This window comes from Pocillopora verrucosa, chromosome 11 (assembly GCF_036669915.1).
Source record: "Pocillopora verrucosa isolate sample1 chromosome 11, ASM3666991v2, whole genome shotgun sequence".
NCBI classification, from domain to species: domain Eukaryota; kingdom Metazoa; phylum Cnidaria; class Anthozoa; order Scleractinia; family Pocilloporidae; genus Pocillopora; species Pocillopora verrucosa.
Window position 1 is genome coordinate 19,124,289 of NC_089322.1, and position 21,630 is coordinate 19,145,918.

Genomic DNA, 21,630 nt, shown 5'->3' on the forward strand with positions numbered 1-21,630 from the left:
GAAACATATGTAACTGTGAATATGAAAGCGATCTTCGCAGTAATGAACATCACTTGAGCGGTAGAGAAAATAAGGCCCGAAAAAATTCAGGTCTGTACGGGATTTGAATCCATGACCTCTGCGATTCTGGTGCCGTGTTCTACCAAATTTGAGTGAGCTTACAAGTCAGCAAGGAGCTGGTCATTGTGTTGGCGCTATAAACACGTGAAGTGATGAATCGATGGCTAAGAATATATGGATATCATATGAGTGAACTCACGCGGCGGATTAACAAATGAATATGAGAGTGATGTTCGCAGTGATGAACACAACTTAAGCAGTAGTGAAAATAAGCCCTGAAAAATTCACCTGTCTTCAAGAGCTTTCAAGCATGATAAAAGGTGGGTGAGACTTTGTTGATTCGACTTCATTTTAACATATGATTGGTTGAAAGGTGAACGCAATTTTTTTTTCACCGCTCCTAAGGCGTTAAAGTAAATTCAAAGTAGTTCCTTTCGCCCTTGAGTGAAAATTGCTTTACCCGGCTGTTTGGTGTGGCCTTCGACGGTGTGCATAATTGATTCATTTAAATAATCCCTTTATTAGCAAGACCAACGGCGCTGGCGCTAATTTGCTTTAACGACTTTAGATCTTTACCGCTGCCTGGAGAAAATAAACCTGGCAGGTTTTGTTGCCTACTCGGCGCAATCAATCAGTCGTGCACAACGATACAATGTTTTAAGCACTCCAGCCATCTTGCTCAATTTTTTTCCGCTTAGGCCCGACCAGGGGCCCATTGTGATGGGCTCCTGGCCCGATCGATTAACACTTCTCTCCCCCATTTTTTCCCAAAAAGATCTAAATGGGAACAAAGTTTTTATAAAATCTGGATACGCTGTTTATACGGCAAAATTTAAATATCTAGTTGAAGACTTGATTTTGAACAGAACTCGCTGTCCAATGTGAACATTGTACCTAAATTGTTTGGGTTGATGGAAAAAACATGTCTATGGCGAACGCGCACACTTAAAGCTTTTCCTAGACGCAGGCTCCCCCGGTCAATGATTTCCCTTTCATTACATTTTTATCTTTATATCATTTTTTTCCCTTTTATCATAATCTTGATTATTATCATTGCCATAAGTTTCATCATTAACGCGACCGACCCCCTACTTCCTTTCAAGAAAAGACAACGGTAAAACAAAACATTACATAACAATGGTTTTGTGTTTCTCTGCCGCTACTACAGCGTCGTTGTTTGCTAAATTAACACTTGGATTAGGCCTGAAATTTTTTCGATATCGAAGCTGTCCAAAGATCCAACCGATCGCCAACGCTACATGACTAATTGAAAACACAGGAGGAAAGATTATTTCAGGGAATGTCAAGGAAAGATACATTATTTACCACTGTGGTTGAGTTGGAAACGGAAAAGGTCGAAGAGCATTTTCTATCAAAGAATTTTAAGTCGATGACAAATCTGTCAGTCATGACTGTTGAATGACTGCAACTTCCCTACCCATCATTTCTGAGGCGTCACATACCCACCACGGAAATGCCTTATTCGGCAAGGGTCTGGTCGACATCGTCATTTCCGCAACAATTTTTAAATTATTTCAGTTTTCATTAGAGTGAATATTTGTGCATTTAATTATGAAATTAGTTTACTTACTTAAATTTGCTTTTCTGAAAGTTTCTTTTCCACCGATTTCTGAAACTTCCATATATGTATGTATATAAAAATTCGAAATTTGTAGACCGCATTGAGTTCAGAGGCTAGTAAATTGTCCTCAGTCGGAAATTGGTTTCTCTACAAATATCGTTCCGGTTTGCATAATAACTCTGTTCTCACAATACAGGGCACAACATAATTTGTCATCACTATCTTTGAATTTACATTTTTATTTTAAGGCATTATTGTTGCGATGGCGTTGAGGAGGAAATATTTCTATAAATTATTTCATGTGGCATGTAATTTTCTCACTTGTAAACGACACTTTCCCAATAAATGGAAACAAAAAAATACAGAATTATCTCGAATCGTGTCATCGTTTTTGCGTCTTCACCCGCTCACGTAAAAGGAAAGTGAAAAAATCTTAAGAGTCTGGGAAAGACGTCTGTTTGCCCAAAAATAGGGATTAGGTGGATCTATCGAAACGTCAACATGCGACGTCATGATCACGTGATAACAAATAACGCGCCCAGCCTAAATTCCCTACGATCCGAACGTTGATTAGCAGTAAGCAACGATTGTTTGTACTAAGAATATCAAAGCTCAGTTGGGTTTGAAGGTTTTTGGCTTCTCCAGACGATTTTTAACTTAGATATTTTATCATTTTGTTGGAAGGTGCCTTTTTGAAAGGTGAGACACGATAACTGTAAAGATTGTTGATTTGGATGCTGGCATAGCAAGTTAGTTGCAAAGTCGTCTTCACAAATTTGTTGCTCGTTTGAGTGGAACGATCATACAAATCAGAAGCTTATATTATAGATTTTGGTAACATGTTGTGGATTAGTTTGTTTTTCGTTATCTTCCCTTGGCCATCGATTGATAGGAGTGCCGTGAGATAAATTCTTGAGTTAGTTATTCCCGATTTAGCTTTAAATTTGGCCGATTTGCGTTTCGAACAACTATGCAGCTGTGAAACTAGAGGTTTCAAAATCGGGAAGGATTACCATTACTTAGGGAGACAGAATCGCAATTTTTTTTTCAATAAATGACCAAGTTTCAAGTTACATCGTAAGCTGCCCTTGTTGATAACTTATACGAAGAATATTTTTCTAGTGTGAAATTGGAACGCAGATATACTTCCAAAGCCTACTATTGAAATTACCAACGTGGGTATGAGTCATCCGCTTGGAACACTCGATCAAAATATGACATCTCTTTTCTAAATGCGATTTCTTCGCTTGGTAGACATAAAAAGTAATTGTGGTGGATTTTGGTGGTGGATTTTGATGGCGGTGCTGCAATTAAACGTTTTCCAGCAGAGGTTAACTTTCGCTTCAATTTTCCAAATTCAAATGTAGTAATCGAGTTTGTGTTTTCGTGCCTCGAACAATTGCCAACGTCCGTCTTAAGTGCATTGACAGATGTTGGATGTGAATGATTTGATCAAGTAACCATGGCTGAATGGTAGCGGACTGTTTTGGTACCGTCGATTTCGATTTTATTCGTGCATTAACGTTCTTTAGCGTCTTTTTATTATCTACATGTAGTGCTTGCTGGATTTCACTTTTCGTTGTCGAACATAATATTCTTTTTTGAATTTACTTTTGAATGTGACTTGGGTGCTTCCATTGTGTACTAAAATACAATGTAGTGTACTTCTCGGGCAGCTTTTCAGTGAAAATGTAACGAAATGTTGTCGGCAATTTGTCCGGAACACTTTGCGTGTCTCTGAGCATATTTTTGTTAACTAAACGTGACAGTGAGGCCTCCTGCTGTCTTCGTACTTACATTGTTGTTTTGAATATTGCAACGTATTTAACCACCGGCTGACCTCCGGAAAACACTGTTACACTTCAAAGGACGAAGGAAACATTCGAGTGTTCTTGTGCCTTCCTTACTCAACTCTTAATACAGGTCAAGAAACCCAATCACCAAATCATAATGCCGGTTTTGGTTCGACTGTTGCAGTGAAGATACCACCTGGTTATTTTCTTATGTGGATTGGATGTATCTTCTTTCCCTTTTGAACTCCAGTCAACCGGATCGGATAGTTTATGAAACAGCAAGGAACCGATTTCTCCAGGATATCATTCTCTGCCTCTGGATTAATTGCACATATTTATTTAAGTGTACAAATCTACATATATATGACAGCTCAACGTTAAGGTGAACGTTGTTTTTTCTTGTAGGCACAAGTCATCAATCCTCCACAATGCGGTGTTTGGGTTTATTACTTTGGATTTTTAGCATCGCAACTCTGGCAAATGGTAATTTTTGTTGATTCTAATAAATTTGCAACTGATAAAGGAACTTAATTTACATTTTTGTGTGGATTACAGCCTGTACCTTTCACTTTTTTACTCTACTTTACCAAAATAGGTGTCAATTATCATATGAGTTTTGTAGACCAATTCTTATGTGCCAGTTATCAAATAGTGTTGCGAATGGAATAGAGTCTAGAATAGGGTAATTTGGTATTATCAACTGAGTTGATACTGTAAAGAGTTTTAAAGCTGACATTTTGGACGTGAGTCCTTGGTCATTTGCTTTGAAAAAGGGCTAATTACACTTGAAACATCAGCTTTAAAACTCTTTACAGTGGCCAATTTACATTATCAACTCAGTTGATGATACTAAGTTACCCTGTTATACTCTCCCACCAACACAGCACCATAGTTTCTTTAGAAACTTATCTCCTTTATTTGGTGTTTAAAATAGTTGGATTCAGTCGCACCTTGTGGGGACTGGGCTGGGTGGTCTGGCTCATTGAGACTGCAAAAGAATATTAATGGACATAGATAAATCTGAAAGATAATATGTACCATTTAATCAATGTTATGCAAGTAAAAATACATTCTCATATCATTTTGTGTAAACTGCTAATATTGAAATGCATTGAGTAATTACAGTGCTTGTAGGAATAAAAATTGTGCAGATTTGTGTTTCATTACATGTGGTTTGATTGATGGAAAAAAAGTTGTTATGAATCTTGTATGTGACTAAGTGATATTCATAAAGGAAAGGAAAGCACCAAAGATGCAAGTCTGGATAATAAAAAAAAAATAGGGAATCATGGTCTGGATAAGCAAGGTTTGATTGTACAATTTATGGAAATAGTTTTGTTTAGCTCTCACAGCATGGTGGCTCTTGCTTTTTAACCCTTAACCTCCCAGGAGTGATTAACATGTAATTTCTCCCTATAATATTCATACATTATCCAGCAAACAGGTAATGAGAATACTCAGAAGCTGTGATCTTGATCTAACGCCAAATTCTTTCAAGTAACATATAAGGAACTGTGTAACAGCTAGAGGGGAGAGTTGACAATCAGGTCTTGGGAGTTTAAGGGTTTAGCAATACCAAGATGACAAGGACTTTTGTGAGGAAACAGAGAGAAAAAGTTCGCCATTCGTGGTGGCTTTGAAATGGTATTTGACTGAGATAACTTTTTGGTATTGAATCAATGGATACTCATTGTGGGTGCTTTTGTGATTTCAGGTCAAAGTGTATCGCAGCCACAATCTCCCCCCCCCAGAATTGTAAATTTCTTGACAGGGAATTTGCTCAAGCCAGAAGACGTCAAGTTTGGCAAGGAATTTAATGCTGCTAAGAACTGGGGCTTCAAACTCCCATGTGATGCACAGGGTGCCAACAAATTAGAATGGAGATGGCAGCAGAATGGAACTGATATAATTTTTCCTAATGGCCAATATAAGCTTAACGATGATGGTTCATTGACTGGAAATTTCCTTACAGCTAAAAATAGTGGGAATTACCAGTGTTTTGTTAAGGACCCCACAACCAACAAAGAAACATTCAGTAGAAAGGTGCAAGTAGCAGTAACATGTAAGTGACAACCATTTGCTATTGATCAGGTGCTGTAATTAAATTTCAGTCTCAGATGAGTGACAGGGCAAAACTTCTAATCAAAAAAGATACACAGAGGAAGGGGGCTGAGGAAATGTTTTTATGAGGCATACATGTAAGCATCTGATTAGGGTCCTGACCATAGTTTTTTGTCAAGCTGACAAATGGTTACATGAACTCTCCTGAATAGTGCTGTTGTAACATACAATTTTGTACTGCTGCCATAATTTGTCAATTTTTTGCATGAAAGTATTTAAAGCAGGAGTAAAAACCCTCTGATCAGAATTTGGGAAAGTTTGTGGCAGCTGGTATCAGATTTAAAACTGAAAATGATTGGTATTTTAAGACTCACATTTTCCCTCATATCATGCAGTTTGCCTGCTGTTTCTTGGAGTTCTTATGTCGACCTTTGCTCTGATTGAATACTATGTTTGCTTTGGTTCTTGTTTTTCAAAAATCAAGCCTATTTTTTTTTTGGTTCCTCGTCACCACACAGAAATTGTTGAGAAAAGTGACATATTCTTGAACAGGTGTGAATGTGTACTCAAATGTTCAGCTCTACACGTACTTTGTGGAGTTGTTTGACAGTTAATGATAGGACTCTTCCTTTCCTTTAGATGTTGAAGATTTTGCTAATAAAGACCCCATCCGGTTGAGCGTGACTCTTGGAGATCCTTTGAAAATTGATTGCCCGCCAAATGGTGGAAGTTATGGTGCTTCATATACCTGGGCAAATAAAGACAACATTCAGCTTAACAGAGATGGACATATAGCGATAACCCCAGTTGGTACACTGCATATCATGTTTCTAACTCAAGCTGATGTGGACAAAATCTCAGAATTAAAAGGAATTGCTTGTACCATTGTTGCAGCAAATTCTATCTTCGAATCTGGCCTTGTGACTTTGGATCCTCAAGGTGAAAATTGTTATTAAAATATTAACGTCTTCCTAATTTTTTGTTTTAATGTTCTCTATGCTCTACTGGCATGTGCAGAGCTCAGCTTACTAATCATAGCTTACTAGCTTACTTATACATATTGCCATCTCGTCTTTAAAATTCTATGTATACTTACAGGCTCAGATAAATATTTTTAAAAAAGCAGCAATCCAAAAAAATACTGTACAGGTGTGAGATCAAACTCAGAAGCACCACAAACTGACAGAGTATAGCATAATAATATTAGGTAGAACTGGACTGAGTGTTTCATGAAGGAGGTCAATTTCTGATTATACTCCTCCTTCGATGGAGAACTAAAAAATTTTTCATGTGCATAATGGGAATGAACATGATAAATGTTAAGCCTGGTGATTTATATGAATGAGATAGGCATGTTCGGAGAAATAAAAGATGCAGTGGCCTAGCCCACCTTGAGTGTCCTGTAATACAGTGGTAAAGCAATCAAAAGTACTAATCTAAAGTCATAGCACTCCGAGTTCCTTTTTTTCTGAATAATTATTCCTGAGTCATTCACTGAATACATCACTAAGTTAATATTATCATTGTCATTATCATTTTTGTCATTATTTTTATCACCAATTCTGTCGGCATATATTGTAGTTTTAGTGTCGATCATTATTGTTTGTAGTTTTATTCATTTCTTTTATGAATAGGGAAGTGATCTTCACAGTAATAAAGTAGTGAAAGCAATATATTTTTCTCAGGCCTTATCTTCATTTCAGTAACTGCTTAATATGTAGTGTTAATTTCTGCCAAGATGGATTTCACATTCATTTCTTTATCCGTGATTCATGCTTATGATTTTTTTATATCTACAGTCATTTATTTCTCTTACGTTTGATATTTAGCTGGATCTGTGCAAGAAAAAGCACCTTCCTGGGAATCATCTTCATTGTCAAAAAGTTCGGAGATAGCTGTTGAGGGAAGAAACAAGACCCTTTACTGTCTGGCCCTTGGAAGGTGATTTGTAGTTATTGATAGTTTTCTGAAAAAGATCTTTAAACTATTTCAATCCAATGGCTCTGATATCAATTGTTGCCAATTATTTTTTTTTTGTGACAGATTTGCTAATCACTTTCTGTACCTCAGGGTTAAAGGTCTTTTTAACCCTTTAACTCCCACAAGTGACCAAGACAGAATTTCTCCTTACAATATCTATACAAAATCAACCAGATAAGTGATGAGAATGAAGAAAATTATCAATTTTGGGATAATTAGTTGATCCAATACTAAACTCTCTGAACTAACATTATAAGAATTGTATGGCTGACAGTAAGGAGAATTACAAACTTGGTCTGGGAGGTAAATAGTTAACTGCTCAGGTTTTTTTGCTGGTGAAGCTGGTGGTGCCGTTGTGCAGCAGTAATTTGTGGATTTTTGTGTTCTTGGTGACATCTAGAGCTCTATAGTGTAATTTAAATGACTGGAACTGCTTTTCCCACAGAGATCCATATTTTGTTCTGCCAAGATTGTCCACAATTTTTGTACTCTCCAAGATGTAATCTTCAGATAACTTTTCCATACTGAATTTAACCTTTTAAATTTGAGTGATTGAACATGTAACTTCTTCCTTTAATAACCATACAATCTCCACTGTGTAGGTTAGGTGAATACTCAGACATTTCTGGTAGAAGTTGTTGTCTTGATTGAACTTATTTTCACGAAAATGTGTAAGAGCTAGAGAGTAGAATTAACAATCAGATGTTAAGTATCCAGTGAGTTGTTTTTGTCTTTCTAATAATCAATATTTTATCTTTGAAAACTTCAAGGCCTGCCCCAAAGATAACCTGGAAGAAAAATGGTCAGCAAATTATAAATGGGGAAAATAACTACGACATTCCAGACCTGTTCTTTGGACGACAATTGACCATCATGAATGTAAAGAAAGACAAACACGAATCTCCACAGTACTCATGTGAGGCAGAGAATAAAATGAACAGTGGAAACCCTTTGAAACACAACATAGAGCTGAAAGTTGAAGGTAAGCATAATAATGTACTTGGAAAAAAGTCCTATAATTTGGTAAATACTTCCAATTAGATCCTGCTGTCACAAAGGTGTTTACCTACAGTAGCATCATCTAAGCGCATGCATTGACCAATGAGAGCTTGCATACTTTCTTCAATATTTTAAAAAGCTTTACAAGCTGTGACCATCTTCGTGGCAGTGGCAGGATGTCAAACAGTTTGCAACAAATTCTGCAGCAGAAGTCACAAATTTGCTGACCTGTATGTTTGATAATAGTGTCCATTTAGCAGTTTATGCTTCTTTTGTTATGTGTTGGTATGGTTTATTAATGTTGAGGTGAAGACCAAGAAATTTCTGTCAGTACTGTAAGCTAATGGAGAAATTTTTACTCTCTTTTTTCCTTTTTTTGGTTAGCTGCTCCACGTTGGCGTCTCAAAGCTCCTGCAGAGAAGTTAGAGGTGGATATTCAAGGAAACGGGACGTTGCTTTGTGATGTATATGCTGATCCTGTGCCATCTTTCTCGTGGTATAAAGATGGAACAAGGATTGTGTCATCAAAGTAAGTAAATGCTATCTGGACTGGGAGCTTTTATACTCGAGCATGCACTGTATAGAGGAGGAGCCTTTCCTACATATGTACATGTAGAGTTCTTGTACACTGTGATGATTCAGCTAGTGTATCTGTTCCTATAGGTGCCCCCTTTATGGAATGAGGGGTCATGGATTGAATTTTTGGTCCTTTATAAGTGCCCCCTGTTCTAATAGGTGCCCCTATTAAGCAAGCACCTTCATCCCAATAGGCACCCCTTTTCCAATAAGCACCCCTATTATGTTTCCTAGATAACACTGTAATATTACAACTGTACATTCCCTACCATTATGGTGTGAATACTCACTGTAAATTTGTTAATCTTAAAGTTTCTGCTTCTGTTGCTTTTTAATTAAACATCAAAGCTTTGTTTCACACATTGTTTTGTTTCTCCAAGAAAAAAGGAACAAGTATCTTGTCCTTAATAAGTGCTCTGTTTCAAATAAGCCCCATATGGTACACATGTGCGAGGTGCACATGTACAATGTACCTCAAGAAAATGAGGGCCCTGGGCACTAGATTGAATCAACACAGTATACCAATTCATCTAAATTTCCTGATCCAGACAGGATGTTACTGAAATAATTTGTAGGACTGCATTACAGTTTTGTGTGCATTGTAGCTCAATCATTCAGACCAAAGTGAATTCTCTTAAAGAGGGAAAATTAATTTTTAAGGAAATTTCTCCAAAATTAAAAATTGATTTAAAATTTAAAGTCTCCTAAATTACCTGACTTAGACAGGAGGGTACAGAAAGTTACATTTTTAATGGATGCTTTTATTTTTATAGTTTTATTTGATTATGATTCATTGCGTCCAAGTTAGTGACTTCCTTTTGTGGGGGAAGAGTTAGAGTTTAGAACTGTAGTCACAACCGTGCATCATTCATCAGTGTTGTGAAGAGGTTTCCCTTCCTTTGGCAAACAAAAATGCTTACCTTGTAACATGAACATTTTGGGTAAAACTCAATGTTTTTTTGTTCTTTGGTTTGTTGGTTTTTTTTTTTTTTTTTAGTGCAAATTTGCAGTTTGGGTAACATTTCTGCTTGGCTCCAGTTTCTGGACTTTTCTCATTTGTGGACTGACCGAGTATAGAAGTGATGAGATTATTTGAAAAAAGTTAACTCACATCTTATCTTGAATTCCACAGTACTAATGTCAAAATAGAAAATGAAAAGTTGAGGATTGAAAATGCTCGAATGCAGGAAGATGGTGTTTACCAGTGTGTTGCAGAAAACGTCCATGGTATGGTTGTGTCATCTACTTGGATTTATATCCGCGGTGAGTAGCTTATTGTCCTGACTCTTTTGGATACATTTTGAAAGATGCTGACAAGGAGAATATGTTTAACAATCAAGAGCTCCTTCAGTTTGTGATCATTTCCTTTATTCTCATGACCTCAATGCGTGATTCATGGGTGGTATTGCGAGGAGAAATTAGCGTTGATAGCCTCTTAAAATTTTCTGTCCGTCTTCTTACCTTAAGATAATTTTAAAAAATCAGTTTGTTTTATTTTCAGAATTTTACTACCATAGAGCAAACGATTCGTATTTGAGGACTGTATCGTATGCTTCGACTGCAAACCAATCTGTTTGTATCATTTCTAAACCAAGTTACTCAAACTCCTTTTTGGGTCTTATAACCTTTTACACCCTAACATCAATCTGTACGTTCTCCATACTGTTGTCTTGACATTGCCTAAGGTGCTGACAAGGAGACTCTGTTAAACAATCAAAAGCTTAAGTTGGCGATCATTTCATTCATTCCCATGACTTACATGAGTGATTCAGGGTGAAATTAGATGTTACTCACGCGTAGGGGTACAAAGGGTTTTCGAAATGAAATTTATACATTTAAATGATTGTGATTTTCAATGTTTTTTCAGCTAAAAAACCAACGTTTGACCCAACTAGTGGTCCGTTTTACCTGTTCAAGAATAGTCAAGGCGTTCTTAAATGCGAACCAGAAGCAGCACCTCCTCCAACCTTCAAGTGGTACAGGAAGGGTACGGAGCTCACAACAGGCGGGCGCTACACAGTTCAGAAGGATGGCGTCTTGTTGATCAATGATGTTACTGAAGATGATGCGGGCAATTATCGTTGTGTAGCCGAGAACTTCTTGGATAAGGCTGAATATAATGGAGTAGCGACTGTTTATGGTAAGAAAAACAGTATACTACTACACAGTGCCGTAGGACCGCTCTCGATTATCGCCCCACGAATTACACGTGCATCAAGCCGTGTTTTCGTGGGAATTGTGCGCGCTTTCATTCGCGTGTAGGGGAGTGGTACGCGTTTGGTGGCTGAATTACATACAAATGTAGTCAATCAATCCTTAATTCCAATGAGGGCTGTAAGAAGCCTTTCTATACTCGAACAGGAAGGAAAAAGGGTTTTTTTTGTTTTAAGGAAGAATTTTAAGGAAGTTTGAAGGGGAAGTTTGGAAAGGGGTATCTGCGGCAACCTTGACGCCAACAGCCTGTAATTATTAAACGCGGAAAATAGCCAATTTTCATTTTGCGCAAAGGAAGAATTGAAGCAATTTTAGTTCTGTTGATCTAACCTTGTCAATTCCAAGATCTCAATGATAATTCTCCTTACAGTATGCCATACAATTTTTATGTTGTTAGTTTTAAGAATTTGGTACTGGGTCAACTCGTAATTCCCCAATTGACATTTTTCTTTATTCTCATCACGTGCCTGCTTGATGTTGTATCGGTATTGCGAGGAGAAGTTATTTGTTGGTCACTCATGGGAGTTAAAGGGTTAATCTGTTATTTTCTTTACTACAGAAAGAACAAGAATTACAGTGCGACCGGAGGACAAGATTGTTCCGGAACGCGTCAATATCGACCTTCGTTGCCGCGCAGAGTTCGATAAAAGACTGGAACTAAAGTACTACTGGAAGAGAGATGATGCAATTATTAAATTCAACTCCAAGATGGAATGGCTGGAAGGAGAAAACGTTTTAAAAATCTCCGATATAAGTGTTAACGATGCTGGCGTTTACACCTGTGTCGCTTACACACCTGAACCTAAGAAGTCGGAAGACCAGGCGTCAGCCACAGTTAACATTAAAGGTTTGTTCTTATCAATGCATCGATCAATTCTAAGCTTCAACTTCCCCCCTACCCCCCCGTAAACTCCCTTCCCCCCCCCCCGGCCGAGCATTTTAACTTCTGAATAAAGATTCGTCAGATTTCCGCCATGCAAGAATGAGATCTTTTCCTGTTAAATAGCTAAGGCGTTTCTCGAAGTTTGCACGATCCCCAGAACAAATTCTGAACATAGAATCAATTCACTCATCGAAACACGTCTCTGGTACATGAAACTCAGTTATGCATTTAGTTGCACTTTAAAGTGGGAGCTGTTTCAATTTTCTTTGTGGTATTTCAATTCTTTTAGTATTTTTGTTAGTGGCACCTGTGGTACTGGTAGCCAGCTAAGAAAGGCAGAACAATCGACGGTTTTTGCGGGCCACTGATTGGTCAATTTAGCGGGCTTATTTCGTTGAATGGCCCGCTGAATTGGTTTGGTTTTTTTTTTTTTTAATTGAACTAAATTGATTTTTTTTATCTGAAAATTTCCCCCTCTGTTTGAACCAGTGAATGTAGTAGATATCTTTCAAACATATTGTGCCAAGCGGGAAAAAACTCAATCCGTAACTACTAGAACAGACCTCGAACTCGGTTGACAAGAGGTTTCTATTTGCAGATTTGGAATCAGCCAATTTTCGCTATCTCTGTTGATAACACTAAATTACCCTGTTATACTCTCCCGCCGAAGCAGCACCACAGTTTCTTTAGAAACTTACCCTCCTTTATTCATTTTTTTTTCCTTCAGGAGTTCCATTTCCTCCAACCAACCTCGAAATAAATAAGGAAACGTGCATCAATCGGACAACAGTACTCAAATGGACAACCAGCGCTTCAAATGATGCTCCCATTCTACACTTCCTGATTGAACAGGAATCGAATCATGAACCAGATGTGTTCATTTTCCTCCACAATGTAACAAATCCTAATGCAACATCTGTCGTGCTTAACCTTACTGGCTGGTCGACCTTGCGCTTCCGCATGAGAGCTGTGAACAGCTTTGGCCCAAGTCGCCCTAGTTTACCCACAGGGGCTGGAATTTGTAGAACATCTCAGTCAGGTGTGTTTGTGTTTCTGTGTGCTAGTCAAACGTAGGGCATGCGCGAGGGGATCAATTTTGGGCGCCTGGGCGCCAATTTCCCGCGCTAAGTTTCTAAGTACAACATACCAAGCCACAACTGCTGTTTCGCTAGATAGAAACCTGTAAAAGGAAACAGAAGAGGGGAAAAAGGAAAACTCTAGAATTTTCAAACACAAAACTTATTCAAATACGGGTATCCTGTTAATTGACCATTTTGTTTTGAGCTTTACCAAAAAAGTTATTATGCTTCACATACATCGTGATTTGATGGCTTGTGTGGTTGTATGTACAGGATTTTGCGCAATAGCGATGATTTAATGACCTACTACATCAGCATCCTGCGTTGAAAATGTCAATTTGTTTTAAAATTAAGTTCAAACTAATATGTACTTAACTAAATAACTTTGCATTCGAACAAGTTAAGTGTTCTCTTCTCTCTTGCTTTTGTATCCTTAACCCTTTACATCCTAACATCAGAATGCAAAATCTTCATAATCTTCTCTATACATTTCCCAAGGTGCTGACAGGGAGAATTTGTTTAACAATCAAGAGCTTCTTTAGTTGGTGATCATTTCCTTTATTCTCGGATTCGGGGATGATGTGCGGAGAAATTAGGAGCTAATCACTCTTAGGGGTTAAAAGGTTAAGCGCAGGTTTTCTTTGGCATCTGACCGCTGTGTAGATGCTCCTCAAGGCGCATATGCTCCCTTGTAGCTTGTGCTTCGTGTGATTTTCGTCTAGAGTGCGATTAATGGTGCAGAGGTACTGTAGATAATTATACAGCACCTTGAATTAGGCAAGAAAGAAAAATAAATAGATATTGATCCATGTCTGCTTTCCTTACAGCTCCAGAGAAATTCCCAGAGAACTTGCGTGGAGTACCAAAGAAGGCCGGTGAACTTGATATTGCTTGGACGGTAAGTACCTTTTGATTGGCCGAATCTCACTACGTGACCTGAAAATAATTGCTTATAGATGATATTTTGCCCATACACTTCGCGGTTTTCTGGAAGTGTGAGGGTCCAACTCGCTGTAGCTCATACAATTTCGAACTGGCAAGTGGACAAGTTTTTTGTCAGGCCACCGACAAATTTTGTATCGCACAAGAAGCGCAATTGGTCGCACCAAAAGATAACTGGTAAATTGTGACCTCAATTTCTCTTTGGACCAAGAAATTGCTGCTTTGTAAATTCCTTCAATGGTATTGCAATAATTGCACGATTTTTCACGAGTATTTTTTACATTAAAGTAGGCGGCTAAAATGTGAAGACTAACCGGTGTTTTTGGACGGATTGATTGATTTCAATTGAGTGTAGAAAGTATTCCTAGATTGCATCATTATTTGCTCTACTTAGCACCATGATTGGTCACTAGAAAGCGCAACAAAAAATTCGCGTCATAGACACTTTAAAGGTGTATTGACAGTTATGATTACTTTGGTTCTAGTTTTACGACATTCAATCGAAAAGTTATACATTTTAGAGCTTGCACCGTTTTCATCTGAACTGAAATAGTAGTCAGTATTTGTAAGAAATCATTTTAAATTGACAGCCTATGCCGAAGGTCTATTGGAACGGTCCTGGGTTTTACTATATATTGGAGTACAGAAAAGTCGTAGAACCAGCGAATGAAGATTCTCCTGATCAATGGAAAAACGTCAGACTGCCTGATCAAGCTTCAACCTTTAAAGTCGACAATCCTGGGTACTATGAGCTTTGGGAGTTTAGAATTCGCGCCGGAAACAACTTGGGCCCAGGACCCTTCAGCGCCATCGAACGATCCCGTTCTGGCCAAGATCCACCTGAGGGACAACCAAAGAACGTAGCGGTGCAGATTGTACAGGCACGCAGTGCGAAGCTTTCATGGGAGCCTGTTGCTGCCCCGTCCAGAGGAAGTGTCGATGGATATAGGGTAAGGGACTTAAAACACTTAAATCCCAAGATCTAATAGTTAATTCTGTCCTCAAGCTGCTACCATATCCTTATAAATTAGTTACGAGAATTTGGTGTTGGATCATGATGACAACCTTGCCTGAAACGAACCTGATAATTTCTGAAGTGGAAAGAATAAAAGATATTTTAACAATCTTTAAACAGATTCACATTACGTAGATTTACTTAAATGTTGAATGAAACTTGATTGTGTCGACTCGAAACTCCACCCTCGATTGTTAAGAAGTTCGAGAATCGAAATTTAAGTTGCGAGGTTCGATTATCGTTGACTGTGAAAAAGTTAATCGCGCGTCAAGTTCTATGTATCTCGATTCGATAATATTTCAAATACCTCCAAACATTTTTAAACTTTACCTAAGCTTCGATAATCAAAGTTTCGAGGAACATGAATTCATGATCCATTGGGTCTCAAGTCCTGAGCGTTGATTCTCGAGTCTCGAGGAACTTTTAACTAACATCTGAGCAGCACTGCAGTTCCCTTGATAATCTCTGGAGGTTTCTTTCTTATCTTTTCTCGTGTTAAAAATTTGCAGATTTTTTACTGGGGCACAAGCCTCCTGGCAAATGCAAGGAGAAGGAGACGAGCCATTCCAAGCTATGCGAACTCTACTGATGTCAAGGGGCGAACAACTTCTGAAACGACAGTTTTCGACCTGAAACCCTACACCTCGTACACAATGGCAATCAAAGCTTTTAACAGCGGAGGGGAGGGCCCAGCGAGTGATGAAATAGATCTTTCAACACTGCAGGACGGTATGTTTAAACAAACTTGCGATAGTTTAATTTGTTTTGTTTAAGTGGAATTTGGAATGAGGAACTAGAGCTAGGGAATTTTTATCATTTTAGCTACCTGAAAGTCATCGAATAGACTGAGATTTCAAATTAGGCTGAAGTCAACTTAGGCGAGTGCAGTTTAGCGGTTTTACCCATGGAGGCTGTTAGGAGGCTTCCAGGGAAATTTAAGTCGCTTGCTTTGTTGTCCGCCTTCAGACACTTTTGACCAGGTTCCAGGTTCTCGTTATAAGCGCTGCTGGATGCGCGTTTATCCGTCCGAGGAAAAATTTGAGATGAGTCGTGGAAATGTTTGCTAGGAGTCTGCTAGAGCCCTTTCCGACTTCTCGCCGGTTTGCGTAGCTCATGTCCTCATAATTTTCCGCAGACGAAGAAACGCCCGTGCCGAAAAGCTAATATTAAATGAGGGCCGGCTCACGGGATAATTGCTCCCCTTTTGCGTTGTTTTTAATGCACCCATCTCCATTACTAAAAACTCATTTTTCACTTCTGTTGAAACTTGACCTCCGCAGTTCCTGGACGCCCGGCAGATGTGAAAGTGTTCGCATTTGCGTTGTATATCCTGATCACGTGGAAACCACCTACAGAACCTAATGGAATCATTACAAATTACCAAGCGGGATCTGCTAAGTACACTGGTTCAGAGCCTAAGGATACTCCAGTGGAGATGACACAGCTAGCAGCGTCGAAGAGGAGGCACCTTATTGGACAACAAGAAGAACTGACAAACTATGTTGTCGAAATACGAGCCAAGACCGAACCGGGTTACGGTGAAAGTGTAAGAATAGCCACAAGAACAGTCAAAATTTCTCGTAAGTCACGACAAATTTGGAAAATCTTTTTGATTACAGTGACCTATCTCGTAAGTAGACACCCACGGAAGCTGAAAAGAGTGTGCGTTAGTAGGACTGACTACTTACGGGAATTATTTATACGAGGGTAGATGTCCATTTACGGAAGTGTTTTATGTTGGACTCTTGTTAATGTCAAACGAACGGAAAGCTTGCGCTCCTGCAGACAGATGGAGATTTGACAAAACCGACTCCCATTGCTCTTTTTTGCTCTGTCATAGTCAAATTTTTGTTGATTTGCAAATTCAAGACCACCTAACCGTCCAGAGTCATTTAATAACCGTTGGATGTCCGCTTACGAGAGAACATGATCAAAAGAAAAATCAAATTTTCAATTTGAAAAGTGTTCGCGTCCGCTTACGAGAGAATGTCCGCTTACGGGAATGTGTAAATACAGAGTTTGACTGAGGAGCAAAAAATGGGAATTGAAAAAAGTGTCCGTAGTAGAACTGCCCGCTTACGAGAGTGTTCTTCATGGAAGAGTTGACTTCACTTGCACGATGATGATAAAATTAATCTTATTTATATTTTTCATTCACAGCACCGGCCAAACACAATGCTCCCACGGTTGAACCAACAGGAATCGACAAAGTCAGGGTTATTTGCGAGATCGCTGTTGGTGGAGGATATACACATGAATTCCTGGTTCAGTACCGACAGAAATGTAAGTTGCATCCTTGCATCAGTATGCTTATCTTTACACATTATTTAGGTTTCTCTTTAGGAGAATTTGCTTAACTATGGAAGCGGTAACGCTTAAAAATTTACGTTTAAATTTACGTTTCAACACAGCTGCTAGAACTAGAGTATCTTGTAATGATACATCGCCAACGCAGCGCCACAGTTTGTTTAGAAAGTAGCCCCCGTTTTTACAGGAGTAATAAACTGATTTGAAGATGGAAATAAGAGAGATGGTAAGTTTTGAGCTCGGTAAAGAATTAGAGAAAGATTGTCCCACACTCGTCACAAGACGAAAAAAAACATCTTTCTCTTTAAGCTGATTTGTTTATTTGTCTCTCTTTTTGTTAGTGGAGGGTGAAGATTTTGTGAACTCATCTTGGATTAATTACTTGGGTGGCGACTTGGATCTGGAGATTGGTAATCTGGAGTCTGCCTTGTACCAGTTTAGGACCATCGGCAGAAATGATCAGGGAGAAAGTCCGCCGAGTGACATCACTGAAGCCAGACCCATCCCGGGAATTGTGGGTAAGTGCTATACATACTTAGTATGAGACTTAGGCACCGGCGGAATGTCAGAGAAATCTGACACAGTGCCGCGTGGGGGGGTGAGGGGGAGGGGGGGTGGGGTGAAGGTTAACTTGCGATGTTGGGGAAGTAGAAATGCTCGTATTCGAAACTGGGATTAGTTCCAGTCTCTAAGCTCGAGTAGTTTTGACCTAACTTCTGCTATGATAAGAAGTTTTTGACCATATATCACGAGAGAGAGAGACAAAGAGGAGAGAAAAAAAGAGAGAAAAACAGGAAAAATTTAGTTGCTCCCCCTGAGGGCTGGAACCTCAACCACTTCCTATTTCGCGGTGAGATTAGCTTGTGTAGCCGACGTTTTTGTATATCCTTTGAAGTGTTGAACCGTGGCGAAGTCGCAAGAGGTTTGGGACGGAGAATACAGGTTTTTCTCCTCAAACCTTTGTTGCGTGTGCCCATACAACTTATTGACGGATATACTTTGTTTCTTCGGGGACCCCTATCATCTCGTTCACCCCCTCTCCCCCCCCCCCCCCCCGACCCCCAGCTAAGAAGAAGGAAACAACCGGCAGTTCCGAGTGCTTTGAGTCTGACGTTTTCCTTCTTTCTCACTACAGCTGGCAAGAGATCAACTACTCCTATACACCAGAGCGCTTGGTTTATTGCCTTGTTGGTTCTTATTGCCATTCTCCTCATTGTGCTGCTTATATTTGTCCTTTACACCCGTCGCCGTGGATCAAAATACCCAGGTAAGACAATAATGGTAATTGAAGTGAGGGGAGTCTGACATCATGTTCTATTGAAGGCGAAAATACTCAGCTCCTTTTTCGTTGATGCTGAAATGGATAACAATGAAAACAAACTTGATTGTGTCTTTAACACCAGATACTCATGCAAAGCCTTAATTTGTTTTATTTCTCTTAAGTTGGTAAACGCGAGAAGAAACGAGCCGCTCATCTCATCGACCGGGAATCATTCGATGAAGAAGAAGGTCCTTACCAACACCAAGGGTAAGCGCATGCCAGGAATAATATATATTTTTGCCTTGAAAGACTTACAGGAAAGAAGTTCTCATTTTCTATTTTAAGGTACACATACGCATTTGAGAAAATGAACTTCAATTACTTGAGAGCAACACTGACAAAGAAGATCTTGCGCGCAATCGTCTTTAATGGAACGAAATTTTGACGTGTTTCTTTCTTTGGAATCGTCAGCTGCTTTGTACAGAGCTTCATTTTTTGCAATTTAAGTGTGTAGGTCTTAATATTGGTTTGTACCGCGAACACATCTACAGTGCATGCGCTTATCTGTTCGGTGGTCGTCTTTCCTAATAGATTAAAGGGTTTACTTGATCGGGTTTTCCCTCAGTTATCCACATAGTTTTTAGGGAAAGAGAGGGACCTTGAAGATTAAAGGTCCAGAGCTCGAGTCCAAAGCGGTAAGCAGTAGGTCAGCGGGTTTTCGATTTGATTTCGCTTAGATGGGTTACCAAGAAGTGGAATTTTTACATCTGTGCTGAATAATGAATGACTTATCTTGTCTTTTTTAGGGATGAAAATCCCCCACCCTACCAGAGTCAGGGCTCATTGGATAAACGGGATAGTGACCGGGATAGCCTGGACGACTACGGCGAGGGACCACAGTTCAACGAAGATGGGTCCTTTATAGAGGAATATGGGGACGAGAAAAAACCACCAGCGGACGAGAAAGACCAGTCTGCATTTGCGACATTCGTTTGAGGACATTTCTGTAGTGTACCAGTGTTGTTTGGTGATCCCAAAAAGTAAGCTGGGTACAGTTTGTCAATCATGATCTTTGAAAGCTTAAGACCGCTGACTCAGTAGTCAAAGAAAACGCTTAGTTAAAAGGAAGAATTGTGGCTCGTCCCCAATCGTAAATGGCTGTTCTGATAGAAGACATTCAACCATTCTTAGGGTAACTACTAATGCGACGGCGATTCTTAGCACCCTCTTTTTTTGTATAAGACGTTTTAGATGACGTAACCCTTTAACTTCCAAACTCTGATCGTCAATTCTCTCCTTTAGCTTCCAAAAAATTTCCTTTTAAATAAGTTACGAGAATTTAATGTTTGGGAGTTTAAGGGTTAAACGTCTCAGGTGTGAAAACAGTCAGAGCCATTAACGGAATATTTGGCGACTTTAAACTTATCAATTTTGTTGTTTTCAATGAATTTGAGTTTCTAAAACGAATTGTTAAAAAATCAGTGTCGTTAGGTAGTTTCAAATTAACTCCAGAAAGCTCTCTGAGAAAAGAAATTAGTGGCGATACGTGGCAGTACGTCGCAAACTGAATGCTTATCATTTGCTTGTAAGCAGAACATAACTGCTAAAGAGGCTGTATGTTATTACCGTAATTAAGTGTTCTAATAAGAGCTGTTAGAAGTTCGACCTCGTTTGAGGACGGTAAATGAATATTCGAATCGTATTTTATTTTGCTTTAAGTTTCGAAGATGCGCTCAAGGTGTGTCAAAGAACAACGGGCAACCGTGAAATGACGCGAAGGAAAAGCTGTGTTAGCCCGTCCATCGTATCTAGACTGCATTTGTTTTAGTTCTTTATTGCGAGTCGCCGGTCGCCAGTCTGATAGCAGGAAAAACAGGAAGAGGTGTTTCTTCCAAGAGAAGTCCAGTTAGGTTAAAATTCTGTTCAATTTGTTTTCACACGTTGTTAAGAAGCAGCAGGCAAAAGTCAGCATATTTATTCTAATTATTGAAAGTGATATAGTGTAAATTGCCAAAATTCGTAGTTAGTCGTACTGTCGAATGCTCTGTGCATTGTTAAGTCAGTTGTAAAGAAGTTAGGTTGATCTTGGACTGTAATTTTGTTTGTTTCGGTGACGCATCTTAGGGGCTTCGTTTCAATTTTTTTTCTTGGTAGGGTGGCGGTTTATATTCATTTTTTTTTTATTCATTCAATGCGTACCTTTTGCTATTAAAAAAAAAGTACCTTCTTGTAAAGTTTGATTTTTTCCTTTTTATTCACGACGTAGCAATGTATGATGGAAAATCACAGTGTTTTTATACTGATCAACCTGCACGTCATGAATTTCTTATTTCCTTTTGGAGCGTGTCTTAGTTTCTCTCAACTTGTTAGTATCCAGCAGAGTTAATAGATAACATTAAAGAAGTATCATTTCATTTCACCGCCATCTACCAGCTTACGTTAGACCACTGTGATAAAGTTACATATCTTGTGGTTAGATAAATAACCTAACATTGTCGTTTATTTCTGATCCTCAGTTTTAAGTTGCGGTACTTCTATTATTTTTAAGTTTTTACGATGTCATCGAGCAGATTTCACCGGAAAGTAGCAGCATTCTGGGAGTGTATTTCCCGTCCCAGTCAACCCTCACCCCCTCCTCCCCCAGACTTTATAACGTTCCCGTTAAGGAAAAACGTTTTTGAAATTAAAAAACGCCCCATCCTCCCGTTGTCGAAAAGTTGCTGTTACTTGAAGGTGTTCATACTCTGGTTATTTAATAAGGGATGTAAATGTTCTTTTAAAAATAGGGAACTGTTGTTTTATAGAAATAAAGTTGTTTGAGCTTGTAGCCTGTTCGCCCTCCTTTTGCTGAGAAGCTTTTGGTGTATCAGTTTTACAA

The 21,630-nt window shown here is 38.9% G+C and overlaps 1 protein-coding gene across 2 annotated transcripts; it reads left to right on the forward strand.

The window, feature by feature from the left end:
* Positions 1 to 78: 78 nt before the first annotated feature.
* LOC131787294 (fibronectin type III domain-containing protein-like) lies at positions 79 to 21,579 on the forward strand. Of its 2 annotated transcripts, none has more exons than XM_059104396.2 (20): positions 79 to 380; positions 3,841 to 3,918; positions 5,150 to 5,497; positions 6,136 to 6,435; positions 7,326 to 7,437; positions 8,247 to 8,458; positions 8,860 to 9,004; positions 10,184 to 10,314; positions 10,919 to 11,191; positions 11,825 to 12,112; positions 12,876 to 13,187; positions 14,055 to 14,125; positions 14,760 to 15,119; positions 15,694 to 15,913; positions 16,465 to 16,764; positions 17,345 to 17,467; positions 17,833 to 18,009; positions 18,627 to 18,758; positions 18,935 to 19,019; positions 19,559 to 21,579. In XM_059104396.2, exons 1-20 carry the CDS (start codon positions 371 to 373, stop codon positions 19,746 to 19,748), a joined length of 3,867 nt encoding a protein of 1,288 aa, XP_058960379.2. In that variant the 5' UTR covers positions 79 to 370; the 3' UTR covers positions 19,749 to 21,579. The 2 variants fall into 2 exon arrangements, with proteins under 2 accessions (XP_058960379.2, XP_058960380.2); XM_059104397.2 differs by lacking the exon at positions 79 to 380 and adding an exon at positions 2,192 to 2,341.
* The last annotated feature ends 51 nt before the right edge of the window (positions 21,580 to 21,630 follow it).

Coding starts and splice junctions, on each gene's coding strand:
- LOC131787294 (XM_059104396.2), top strand. Junction 3,919..5,149: donor CATCGCAACTCTGGCAAATG/GTAATTTTTGTT, acceptor TTGTGATTTCAG/GTCAAAGTGTATCGCAGCCA. Junction 10,315..10,918: donor TACTTGGATTTATATCCGCG/GTGAGTAGCTTA, acceptor ATGTTTTTTCAG/CTAAAAAACCAACGTTTGAC.